The sequence below is a fragment of the Ictidomys tridecemlineatus genome, chromosome 8 (genome assembly GCF_052094955.1).
Source record: "Ictidomys tridecemlineatus isolate mIctTri1 chromosome 8, mIctTri1.hap1, whole genome shotgun sequence".
Classification (NCBI taxonomy): Eukaryota; Metazoa; Chordata; class Mammalia; order Rodentia; family Sciuridae; genus Ictidomys; species Ictidomys tridecemlineatus.
The window spans coordinates 92,556,902-92,571,091 of NC_135484.1; the positions used below are offsets into that span (position 1 = coordinate 92,556,902).

Consider the following 14,190-nt stretch of genomic DNA (forward strand, 5'->3'; position numbering starts at 1 on the left):
GTTTACAAGACAGCAAGGATAGAGACTGAGAGTCTCTCAGACTTTTTCTGTAGCTGTGTCTTCTCTGATCTTGTACATGCAAACTCCCAATTGGAGTGATTTACCAGTTTCTTTTTTCAAGAGCTCATAACCTCTTTCTCCCTTGAGTGTCTGACTGTGGTGCTGCAGGTTCTCTAGAACACAAGTTAGCCAACTCCTTCTCAGTAACCTTCAGGTTTCTAAAGTATGATAGGTTCCATCAGCTCTCCAAGTTGGGCAACACAGAAATCAGCCCCTCAGGCATCCCTCTGCTAAGCCAGAACATTGGATGCATGCTCCACTCTTCTTTTCTCTCCCATTCCCCTGAGAGACAGGCTGCCAATCTACATTGCCCTCTCTATGCTGTACCCTGGGTGTTCTAAAGCAGTCAATTTTTCCAGTGCTCTTTTGTTATCAACATCTCCTAGGTATCTATAGTGTACTGGGTCCCACTGATTCTCTGAGACATATAGGACAGAAATTAGTACCATGAGCAGTCTCCCAAAAATATAAAACACTGGATCCCATTCTTTCCCTCCCCAGGAAGAAGCTGAGAATTGAGATTTTTTTTTTCCCCACTCACCCATACTGATTCATCCAGATTGGGACTGTGGTGAATGACTGTGTACTAGTCCAAACTGTCACCTTTGTTCTTGATGATCCCCAGTATGGCACCATTTCCTGTCAATGCTTCGATTCAGACAAAATAGATTTTGATCCCTTGGGGAGCTCACCAAAGATTCTATATGCAGGTCATGTTTCAATCTTCTCTTTTCCTCCCTAGTGAGAAACTAGAGCTGAGAGTTTTCTCCTAACTGGACCATGCTATGCTGAAGGAATGAATTTTCCTTCCGGATTCAGTGCAGCTGATTTCATGCTTGCCTGGCATGCAGAAGCCCCTTAACTATTTTCTAGGTTTCTGACAAAGGGAACTGATCCATGCTTTTTTTAATCTGTGTCCTTGGGTGAAGGAGAGTCTGGGACTCCTATTCTGCCCTCTTGCTGACCGGTAAATAATTTCTTTATGACTTATTTCTCCAGTTCACATTAAGATCTTAAGACATATAATTCTACTTCCTTCTTTTACATTTACACTTCCCTAGATCAATTTGTTCACAGGGTAGCAACTCAATTCATTGATTATTTCACTAAAGTTCAGTTATTTCTTGGATAAGGTAAGAAGTGATAATTTGGGGAACATTCTCTGGAAAGCCTAGAAATCAGATATTTAACTATGAGATTTGGAACCTCAGAAGACCACTATTATTGACCAAATTTTGAACTATAATCACTTTATACAGGCTACTTCATATCAATCGCATACATGATTCAATAACTTCCAAATAAGCACTGCCTTGTTTTCTATGCCATGTCCATTGAATATGGAGGATAAACAAGAAAAGTTACATGACATTTCTTTTGTATGGTATGCAGAGAGAACTTCACATATGCTGAATCTCGCAAAATAATAAGGACCTTACGCATCAAAACTCGGAAAAGTGGCTTAAAAGATAAATAGGAGATGAAGGAAAAGCAGGACTGAGTTTCATGAAACAAGTCATTTGTAACAAATATGAAACCTTCTAATTTAAAGGCTACAGACTTCAGAGAACATGACCAAGGTGGAAGCCATCCCCCAAAATGGTTTTAAATGAATATAGAAGAGACTGTGTTCTCAACAGATTGTCATAACATAAGGCCAAGCAAGAGAAAGGGTTTTTTTTTTTTTAACTGCAAAGGGACGAGGATTTAGATAAATTCTGCTTCTGCTTTTTGATCCCTTTTCACTCATTGTCTCCAAATGTGAAAAGTTATTTAAGTAAATCCTTTTACTGAAATACTTTACCCATCATCTTATCCACCTTTTTTCCAAAACTCCATGCTTCTTGTTTTGAATTGTTTGCATATAATTCAGCTAATACTTAAAACTTGATAGTGATTCTTAAATAAAATTCAATTAATTTCCAATATAAGTTATCATATTCTTAAACAAATACAAGTATACTCTGATAATTAATCTTAACCAAAAGTGCATTTGCAGTTTCCTGTCCATATTTCATTAATAACAACAAAAAAAAGGTCATTTAACTTGGAAAAGAGAATCAATGATGCAAAACAAAACATCGAATCAAGATAATATATGTAATACTACAATGTCAAAACTAAAAGAAAGTAAAAAAAAGAAATAGGACAAGTTATCCAGCAAACACTCCCCCCTCCAAACTTATAGAAATTTGCATATATTCTTGTTTTATTTGCAGTTATTATAAAATAGCAACTATGTTCTTTTTATAGAGATTCTGAGAGGAAAGGAGAGTTCACTCTTGAAGATGTAGGGAGCTTTTCTCTCCGTCACCATTTATCATTTTTATTATCTTGATGATTCCTCCTTGATTGTCCATGTCTGTTCTCTGTGCTTTTATCTTGTAAGATCATATCCTGATGTCAGACTCTATTCTCCATAGTCTGATTCACAAGAAATTATTAGAAAAGACTTATTTTAAAGACCTGTCTCCTTGGGAATGATTATACACGCAAAAGGCAGCTCTCAGATAATTGAGAGTCTGGGGATAGAAGAAGTCAACCATTTTAATAGTTATCTATGTGCAGTCAACAACAGCTGATTTTTTTTTAGACATTTAGGACTCTAACTAAGCTTGGGCCTCAGATCAAAAGAAATACAAAAACCACCTACTTTCATTGTTTGAATGTTTTTAATGGTATAATAAATCATAGGCAGTTCTATAGATTTTCCCTCGGATCTGCCTACTTGTGGCAGAAGAGAGTTCCCATCCTCTATAAGTTTTGTGTTAAAAGAGCACACTTGTCAAAGCAGTGAGAGTTTTCTTTTCCAGGTATGTGATCAATACAGAAAGATGTCAAAGAACCTTGATGAGAAGAAATTATGACTTGATGCAAAGAAAAAAAAAAGTTTGTTTTTTTTTTTTCACGATAGACCCCAAACTATATTAACAGTGGGTGGCTTCGCTGATAAGCAGGTCTGCTAATAGCTTGTTGAGTACTTAATATGAACTGACTTAGCACATGAGAAAAAAAATGAATGCTATGTAAGGGCTCTATCAATACACCTTGGAACTTTTGGCAAGCCCTCCTGCCCTCTACACCCAAAGATTGACACCTTCTGGGAATAAAATAGGAAATACTCAGGGGAAAGAAATTAAGAAATTTCCTCAAGAAATATTGTCTTTTTTTTTTTTTTTAGGGTTGAAAAAGAGAGTTCCAAGAGTGACTTTTACCTGCTAGGCAAGGGTCATGGAGATGCTTTGATGTTCCTAGAATTTAACATTCTTCTGTTCTCTAAAAGCAAAGCTACATCATACCAGTATAAATTAGTATCAATGTCCAATGATGTTCTAGGCATCTTTCATGGTCTCCTCCCCCTAGATTCCTATTTTAGTTGTTTGATTCTAGTTTTTGAATTCTTGTAATGATGGTTCTACATTTTATTGGTATCTTTAATACCAACTTATATTTTTTTCAGTACTTAAAGATATCTGTTTGAGGTGTTAGAGTGTGTTTAGGGGACAGGGGTGTCGGAGACTATACTTGCAGCTGCATCTACTCTGAAGAGCAGGGACTCATATCCAGTTCATTAAAACTTCTATTGAAGCCCATAAATTCCTGTTGAGGGGAGTTTCATTTTATGTACATCTAAATTATGAGAATTCAGTTATATATGTTTGTGACGGTGGGAAAGGAGAGATCAAGTAGAAGTTTAAATCATGTAAGTGATTGTACCATCTGGTCAATGATTTAAGCTCTGTAATGAGCACGGATGTGAGAAGAATTTTCTGTGCTCTCAGTATCAGTACCATCATGGTGCAATTCACCACACAGAGGGAGTCCTAGAATTTTTATACAACATGGCCACTTAATGTTAGCTTCATCTGAAACCACACTGACAAAACAGCAATCTATTCCAAAGCTGCAGGAAAAATGTAGCTATGTGTTTTTTTTCAGAGAAAGCGTATTAGTCTCTGAAGTGATGCTTAAGATATCTCCAAGGGCGATTTCGATTCCACAGAATATTCATCTTACATGCAGACTTCAGAACTGAATCCAATGTAAGATGTAGCTCTGATGTGTTGTCCAAATGAAGGTAGATTAAGGACCCAGTTTTACAGAACCCCTTTATTGTATTAATTGTCTATGAGTTGTGTCCCTTTGAAATGGAGTGGTTTCTTTTTTGTCTCCTCGAAACAAGAGCCTGTTCTTGCCCTGATTGTTAGAATAAAGAGTGAATGAAAGGACTGAATATAAGGCAAGAAAAGTTCAACTTCTGATGCATATTTATTTCATATTTTTGGAGGAAAAAAATAACATGTCTAATTATCAAGTACCATGTGCAAATGCCATACATTTTGCTCATATTTTAGGATACTTGATATATAATGTCATTAGTTTGCTGGGGTCTCCAAAATAAAAATGACACAAACTGGATGGCTTAAATAATAGAAATGTCTTGTAGTTCTTACAATTCTTGAAGCTGAGAGTCCAAAATTGAGATGATGTCAGGGTTGTTTCCTTTCAGTGACTTTGAGAAAGAATCTGTTCCACGTCTCTCATCAAGCTTCTCCTGGTTTGTTGGCAATCTTTGACATTCCTGGTTAGTAGATGTGTCATCCAGCTCTCCACCTTCATGTTCACATGGTGTTCTCCCTGTGTGCAGGTCTGTCTGTGTCAAACTTGCCCCTTTTTATAAGGACATCAATCATATTAAACTAAAGTCTACCTTACTCTAATATTGATGTCATCTTAACTAATTAGATTTGCAATGATTCTATTTACAAATAAGGTCACATAAGCACCATGGATTAGAACCTTCAGTATATGAATATGGATGGAATACAATTCAACCCCTGACAATAATTAATTAACATGGCTGTATTTTCTTTATCAGTTGTCATTTGGTAATATTCCCATTAAAGTGCAAACACTTGAATTAAAAAATACATTTCAAAGCAATCAGCAAGTTTTGTTTAGCCTCTATTTTTTGCATTAATTTTATTAGATATTATGAAATGAAAAAAAACTGTAAACCAAGAGCTCTTTTCTAAGCTCTTTTCTAAGTAATTTATTTACCACCTAGTACAAGTGACAAAATAATCCAACAATTGCAATGGATTTTACAAAGAAAAACACTTTAAAACATGCAGTTATAGAACTGACCATTCTAGATCTTTCCCACATAATGTGACAGCATCTTATGATAAGATTTTTTGTTACTTCTCTTACAGGTATATTTTGAATCAATGTTCCTTGGTCATGTCCCTGAAAATATAAAGATCCATAAGCATATGGGCCATATTCAGGGGTTCCAGGGCTGCATTAGACAACTTCAAGTAAACAACAAAGAATTCTTCATTATTGATGAAGCACTTCGTGGGAGGAACATCAAGAACTGCCATGTGCCCTGGTGTGCTCATCATCTATGCCATAACAATGGCACTTGCATCAGGTCAGTGCCAGCATCTTCATCCCCAACTTCTATTGTGTGACTCCAGATTCTTAAAACAGCAAAAGTCAGAAGCATTGTCAATGGGGTGATGGAAAAGAAAGATTTGGAACCCCAAATTCTTATAATGTATCCGTATATAATGCACACATGTGGTACACATTTATTTGCACACTGTGGGTCCAGTGACAAGAGATTTCCAAACTCTGAAAATAATAAGGTAAATGCACCTAATTTGAAACTATCAAAATGTATCCAAGTTTTGATGTAGGTGTTCCCATTCTTTGAAAATATGAATAAGAGATTGTTATCCATCGGTGATTATTTGATACATTAATGAAATTTTTCCTTTGTTTTTAATTCAAAAAAATCCCTAGATCTCTACTATTAGAGATGAAAAACTCACCATATCTATTTTTATTTTTATTTACAATGCTATGTCCATTTTCCTCCTCAAAGCAAAGATTTATCATGCTATATAAGCTTAAGAAGATCTTAATTAAAATTACTTTCTGCTTCACTAACATGTCTTCAGTGAATCAACCCTGAGGGAGTCTCATTTGGACAGTGTAGAACATATTGCTAAATTTCCCCAATCCTCTGAGAAATCTTTATTTCAGGGCTACAAATAAGGGCAGAATAGAAGCTGAAACATGTAGCGATTATAATAGTTCAAGTCAAAGGAAAATTGACCAAATCTCACGGGAAATATCTTAATTAATTCACCTCAGTGTTTCCAAGGGGCAAGCTATCAAGTAGTTAATAATGACTTCATAAAAGTAAACATCTTTGTACATAGTGTGGAAAAAGAGAAAAAGTCTATCAAAAAGGCAGGACAAGAAATGATAGGCATAGATGAGCTCTGAAAGTAATCACTAGAATAAAAAATGAAAAGAGAGAGAGAGAGGAAGAACAAAATGGTAAAGACAGAGAACAGAAGACTGCACGGGCCTGATAATGTCAAGGTGACATATGTACCCGAGAATCACAGACTGACAGTAATCAATTTCAAGGGAAAAAATTAAGCATGGTTCAGTGGAAAGGAAAGTGATCATCTCTTATAGTGTCTAGAAATTTGCCTTCTGACTCACTATATCTAAGTGTGTGACTTAATTTATACATTTGTACCATAAAAACAACAGTGTGAGCCTATTTAATATAATAAAATACCACAGATAAAGTGTTAAAGAACTGACCATGATAGCTTTCCTGAAGGAAACCCAAATCAAAGCTTTACTCAATAAATGGTCTTCTGCATAACCAAACCATTAATAGCAATTGTATTGTGGTGGAACCCTATGAGTTGATTTTAACCAACAGAACAACCAATAGAGCAGGGTGATAGGATGTCATTTCCATAATTAGGTTACTTAGAATTGTGAGCTGCATCTCCCTTGCTGGCTTTGATGAAGCATTCAGCAGCTTTGGGGAGGCCCACATGACAAAGGTATTTAGAGCAGCCTCCAACCAGTGAGGAGCTAAGGACTGCCTCCAACTGACAGCTAGCAGATATTGAAGCCAACAAAAAAGAAAATTAATTTTATGAAGAACCTCATGAGCTTGGAAATAGATCCTTTCTCCATCAAGCCTTGAAGTGAGGCCCCAGCCTGACCAACACCTGGACTGCACTTTGTGAAATTATTATTATGAGGCTGAGTTAAGAAGTATACTTTGTTTAAAGCTAAGCTTGTGGTCATATTGCTATGCAACAATAGAAAACCAATATATTCCAATTTTATGCAAAAATATCAATATCTCCAACTCAGACAAGTAAGGGTTAGTTTTATTTTAAAACATTAACTCTCTGAGATATTGAAGCCAGTTATATACTAAATAAAATAAACACTGTTTGTTTTAATTAAAGAACATCATATTACTTTTAATCTTAGTTATTTAACAGGTATTTGGAAAAGATAATCATCTTAAGATAAAAAAAAAAATCCTAGGTTCTTTTAGACTTTATTTCAACAAACATTGCCTAAGATTTACGTATGAGCTAAGGAGTGTGTAGGGGAAAATATATATATATACATATATATATGTATATATATTCAAAACAGCAATCCTGCACACAGGGAATTTTCAGTCTAACGTGGAAGCTCTATCAGCTCTTTAGATCTCAGTGAATTTTCCCATATAAATGTACCTGTCAGTCTGCTGTTGTACACATTATATATTCTGGCCATCCATACTTATTTCTGACTTTTTCAACCTTTCAACCACTACCTCAGAGAAATCCTCTTGAATATCAGCTGATTTTGATACACACTTTTTAAGAAATTTCTCATCATATATGTGAAAGGCTAGACAAATGGAGATGTGTCAGCTATGTACCAATGAGTAAAACACTTTTTAACATCCTATGAGCAAAATGATTTCTGTCTTGATTGTCAGTGTTCAACTCCACAAACTAATCCTTGCATCACTGCACACAGACCATGTTGGTTCATGGCAATGATGACTTTCCTTCCAGTATCCCCCTGTATATCACCATAATACACTGAAGTTTGTCAGTGCCATAACACCAACTTGTAAAAAAAAAAAAAAAAAAAAAAAAAGGAAGGCTTATAAGAGTACTGAGGGCAGGTCAAAAAATTTTGTATATGAAAAACACAGATAACTATGGACCATAGATAAGATCATCAGAATAAGAATGCTTTCACTCTTACTTGTTATGTCCAAAACGTCAATATCCACCATAAACAGAGGATTCTAGAAGTCTGTAGCAAACCAAAAGTAGAACCAGAATGTCTACAGAAGATAACATAAACTCCCAATGAGGCCATAAATAGCTTCAGTCCATTACAGTAAGATGCAAAGAACTATCACCATGACGAACACCTTCCTCTCAACAGATGCATTTCCACACTTCGAATATATGGAGTAGTATAAAGTTTTCAACAGAGAAACTCTGAAATACAAAGCAAACTCCATTCTGATTTTACAAAATGAATCTTAACTATCCTAATGCTTTTGGTAACTCATTTCCCATCCAGGTTGCTAGTTAAAGTGAAAGTTTTCCTTCCTCTCTGAGTTAGTCAGCTTTTCATTACTCTAACAAATTCTTAAGGTAATCAACTTATGAGGACAAAAGGTTCATTTGGCTCACAGCTTGGAGGCTCTGGTCCACGGTCTCTTGGCTCTGTGGTGAAGCTATACATCATGACAGGGAGCACATAGTGAAGCAAGCTAGTCACCTCATGGCATCCAGGAATCAGAAAGAGAAAGACAAGACCATGGTCCCACAATCCCCTTCAAGGGAACATCTGTACTGACCTATAACTTCCCACTAGACTCCATCACTTAAACTTCATACCCTCCCAATAATGCCAAGCTAGGAACTAAGCTTTTAAAACATGGACTCTTGAAGAACATTTCCAGATGCAAACTCTAGCACTCTCTGTCTTGCCACATTACAAAATGAATCTTTCCCGGATATCCCAGAGTCTCTTCTACATTCCCACTTTGGATTCTGTCCTTTTTCTTAATCCATGCCATCTGGCTTGATCTCATCTGGCTGAGTCTAGCCAGGCCGAGTTCTAAATGTCCTTCTTTTCTCCTGTTTGCTTAAACAGTAGATCAACTTCAGGAAGATTTATTAATATTCTACCATCTGATTCGAAGGGAATGGAAAGGTAACTTGATGGAATTATTTTTAGGCCAGCAAGTTTTGTTGTATTTTCAAAGTAATAAACTGTTCAGAATAAAAGTCATTATTATAAACAAAATAAGAAAGCCCTTTTATATGTCTGCTTCCTTTCTCAAAATACAGAGACAATAATGTTTTAATACCAGAGTACACACTATAAAGTTTTTGCATGAAAATGCAAGTAACAATTTATCACCACAGTTTAATTTTTCTAATCCAGTAAATCTCATCCCGAATTTGGGGAATGCCTAATAATGAGGCATTTAAGAATATTAGAGAGGAAGGCATGTTTTGATCTGTGTGTGTGTGTGTGTGCGCGACACACACACACACACACACACACACACACACACACACTTAAACATTCTAATATTTTTCTGGATGTGTACACCTATTTTCCTCAGCAAGAATAATCGTAAAAGAACAACAGATAGCCCTTAAAGAAGTGTTCTCTAAACAGAGGTAGGGTTCTGAGTGAACAGAACTCAGTGCCATAGTGTTACATATTAGGGTTCCCAAAATAAAATACAGTTGCAGTGGATTTATAAACAAAATCATCATAAAATTTAGAAGCTTGGCTGATATAATTCAATGATACAAAATGCTGTCCCTGCATTGTCTATGAAGGTAATCTGCTTACAAGAAAACAAATTTCACGTTGAAAAGAACTAAGGGATGTAACGCTTCAGGAGCTTTGCTGAGCAAATGTCATTCTGCTTTGAGTACCATCACATGTTTCTGGACAGTGTCCAATCTTTTTTTCATTTCATTATAAATCTGTGTTAGAATTTTCAAACCCCTGTGGTTGCTCATTTCGGAGAAGTCCAAATTGCATGTAGTGAAATTCAGTTTAGAAAAGTGATACAGAGGGTTATTCTGAGTATCCAAATCTCCATGGACTTTGAACAAGCTGTTTCCAAAAGGGCATAGGAAGGTTAGCAAATTAAACAGATAATATTTAAATCACTTTTCCCTTTCTGCACCAGGTGTTTTAAAATAGGTTAAACAATAATTAAAGAGGAGCACCAGGTTTGGGAATATACCCTATGCAACCACTGCCCTAAAAACTTATTTCACTGACATTAGGGTAAATAATTATTAAGACACTAATTTTAGACTTACTCTTAATTTCAGCAGGAGCTAAGTGTATGTCAATGCGCTTTGTCATGAAATGAAAGTCAATAATTCCCATGTGTGAATGGATAAGTTTTCTGTGCTCCAACCCATCTCATAGTTTTTATTAATCACTAACCAGGGCTATCCTCCCTGTGCTATGGCAGTGGTCAGCAAACTTTTTCCATAAAGAACCAATAGCACACATTTTAGACTTTGCATGGCAGCTACTCAAGTCTCCCATTGTAACGGGAAAGCAGCCAGTAAAAAAATATAAACGAATAAATATGACTGAGTTCCAATAAAATTTTATTCAAAAAAGTAGATGAAAGACAGGATTTGACCTGAGGGCCATAGTTTTCAAACGACTGCATTAGGGAAGCGGGTGGATTGATTAGTCTCTTTCAATTAATTGACCAAGGAAATCCATCTCAAACTAATAGTATTTCCTTATTAAGAAATCTTCTCCCAAAATATGTATTTCTTACTATTAGGGAACTATCATTATTCTCATGTCCCATGTGAATAGAAGTCAAAGTTAGTTTCTTTCATTCTTTTCTTTCTCATTCTATAGATGTGTTTTTTTGACATTGTCTGATAAAAATAAGTCAGTTTTTCATGATTCCTGAGGTATTTAGTTTCCAAGTCACTTAGCACTTCAAAATGATGTAGGAGTCATAGATTGAATTTGAAATTGCAATAGTAACATTATTACACAGTATAAAGAATTAGGGCATTATGTCTCAGCCTGTCCATTTGTTCTGTAATGAGTTGTAACTCCCCACAAACTTTTTGCTTGCCTTCATTGTCATTTCAGTGTCATGGAGCTGGGCATCGCCTGCTGAGATCTTTTAGTTATTATTCTTTATCCAGGCCAGTTTACCCCTAATCTAGCTCAGCAGTCTAGACTGTTCTTCTAAATACCAAAGGGGAAAATAGCCTACTTCAGATCAATTTCTTGCCATGTATTTAAACTAACAATATCTTCAGATACTTGCCCTTCTCTTAGTCTCTTCATTTTCTGCTGTATTTTCTGCATTCTTGAAATTGTGCATACATAAAACTTAAGTGGCCTCATGATAGAAGATTAATTTATATTTGGTTAGATTACTCTGAGATGTGAAAGTTTGTACCAATTAACCATCAAACATCTCAATTGTAGGTAGTCCGTGTTGCTAGAAAAACAGGGTGGAAAGGGAAAATGTCAAATTTTGTGTTAGGTGAATAGTAAGAAGCATATATAATTTCATAATTTTCCCCATCTCTTATCTTGTGCTAATAAATTGAGCAATTAAGGCATTTATTTATGTAATCTAATCTATTCACTAAAATCAGGCTAATCTTTATGGAATGTGAGTATAAAAAGGCTTTCTTTTCTGCTGTCACTGATGTCAAATGTATCTGTAGAATATCTCTTTACTTTTCACCAATGGAACACCATGTTTGTTCCAATACCTTTTATTAATGCTCACATATTGAAATGTCAGGACAGTTTACAACTTCTATTTCACATTCAGTTTTGTGGTAAATAGCCTCCAACCAGGTTAGGCAAGACCTCAAGTCCAAGAATGTAGAGGAAGAGAGGATTGTGATGTATTCTTCCCAATTCTTTTCTATCCATCTTCTGCTTCTTCGGATTTGTGCCTATGCTGGGGTAGGAGGAATTTGACAGGAAAAGATTCAAAGATTTTCTTATTAAGGGGTCGACCTTATGGTTTCTTAGTGATGGGTTTTGCTCTCTCTGCAACAAATGCTCAATGCTGACTTTCCTGACAAAGATATGTGTGAGCCTTAGCTTTGGTGAGTGGTGAATATGAGAAGGTATGTAGGAATGATATTAGTCTGGTTATCTCAAGATGGTTTCTGGTGGTCTGTTCAAGCATAGGATCTTCAGGCTGATGTGGTCTTCATTATGATCAGTAGAAAGCTCTGGAAAGTCCCTTAAATTAAAGGTTTCTCAAAATATTGTGTCTGTCTTTACTTAATCTCTTTATTGGGGAGTTAGTTACAATACTCAGGTAGGTTTACAAATTTCTTATGAATTTGGGCGTGTCAGACCTGGAAGAGAGACTGTCATAGGGATTGACAGACCTGGAAAAGTATGTAGATCTTTAAATTTTTATTTCCTTGTCTTTTCTTTATCTCTCCTTGTTACCTGTTTCTTATTTCTTCTATCCTACCTCACTTGGACAAAATGTAATGCATCACAAGAAGATATTTTGGCAGTATTTTTGGATTTTACTTCCTATAATATCTATGTCTAGAAATTATTTTTATATGTTTGATTAAAGCAGGATATATGTGCCTTTAAGACCATCTATTTGCCCCTTCTATCCTACCACAAGCATTTGCAGGACACCTCTGTCAAGTTTAGCAGTGTGAAGAGCATTGGATTTTCAAAGATAAATAAGATGGGTAACCTTTTTCTACATACTCTTTTGCTTAGGATGATCTTGGGTTTGAAAAACATTGAGGTGTGCAGAACAAAATGTGCTTTTCCATTTATACATGTGAAGTGCAGTCTTAGGTTAAGAGCCTAGGGTTTCACAATCACTCTTGTTTATCTTCTTTTTAATCTCATTTCTTTTCTCCATTCTACAAGTGCCAGGTATTGTGAAAATGGATTGGTGTGGGGTCATTTACTCTAGCTTGGAGAGTGTGACTGAAGCTGCAGGGTTTTTAGTTGCTTATAAAAGTGGATCACATATTTGGAAAGTATAACTCTTACCAATGTAAGTGTCGTAGGACTCTTGGTAAAGTACAAATGCAGTTTAAATTGATTTTCTAACCACTTTTATCACTACCATCCTTGAGTGTAGCAACCAGGGCTGGGCATTTGTTTTACATAGTTTCTTCTATATTCAATCTTTTCAGAAGACATTTAGGTCCTCTGCAAATCAGTTTCATTAACGTTATGATTATATATCAAATTACATTTCAAAGAGAAAAAAAGATTGAATATAGAAGAAATTTAGTTTATTATACTAAATTTGAAAAGCCTCAAAGAGTTAAAAGTTTCAAGGTTTGACCAATGGAAAAGCCCACTATTAAATTCTGCACATTTTTTACATCATATTTATGTAGCAAGGTCAAACAAGTAGGGGGAAAATCTCATCTTCAATTTTCTCTACCCTTAGGTAATAATACATAGAGAACTCATTTACCCTGATTGATCTTCCTGGGCATAAGAGACCTCTCTGACTTAAATCCCATCTGAAAACTATCTTTTCTCTCCTTTCTTATAGAATACTAAAAGGTTTCTCTCTCTCTCTCTCTCTCTCTCTCTCTCTCTCTCTCTCTCTCTCTCTCTCTCTCTCTCTCTCTCCTCTTTTTTCCATCCCTCCCTACCTGCCTCCTTCTGTACTTCAAAGAACAAGCAAGCTAAATATGACCTGCTAATGTTTTCCTTACCATCAAAAATTATTAATATTTTAAGTAGGGAGAGATATGTTAAAGCCTGTTTTTTTTTGTTTTTTACTAGAAGCATTTATTCTTGTTTTAAATCTCCATGGCTTACCACTTACAGATTGCATTTGTGCACACACACACACACCAAAAAAAATAGGTTTGGCAAATTGTGTTAATGACTATCATTTTTACATCTAATTAGACATGCCACTGTTTGAACTGTGTCAAAAGTTTGACAAACAAAATAAAAACAGCAAAGTTAAAGCTGAAATATAATGTGAGATAATCAGAATTCCTTGGTTTTGGTTTAAAACAAGTAATTTAAATTTAGGAAGGAAACAAGCCAATTATTTTGATTCAGCAATAGACAAGGTTCTCAAACCTTACATTTTGTTCCTGGCCAATCCGCTGGTATATCATGTACCTTAGGAAAATTGCTTAACCTTTTATTCTAGGAAAATGATATAAAAACTATTCTTGCCTGCCTACCTAAACCTCAAGTGATTTGGAACCAAAGTTGAAACTT

At 35.5% G+C, this 14,190-nt stretch overlaps 1 protein-coding gene across 3 annotated transcripts in view; it reads left to right on the forward strand.

Moving 5' to 3' along the window:
* Eys (EGF-like photoreceptor maintenance factor) overlaps positions 1 to 14,190 on the forward strand; it is a 1,135,848-nt gene that overhangs the window by 907,475 nt on the left and 214,183 nt on the right. For all 3 annotated transcript variants that reach the window (XM_078019814.1, XM_078019816.1, XM_078019815.1), the window contains exon 23: positions 5,277 to 5,497. In XM_078019814.1, the coding sequence (XP_077875940.1) occupies positions 5,277 to 5,497 (221 nt within the window). The remainder of the gene's footprint in view (positions 1 to 5,276; positions 5,498 to 14,190) is intronic.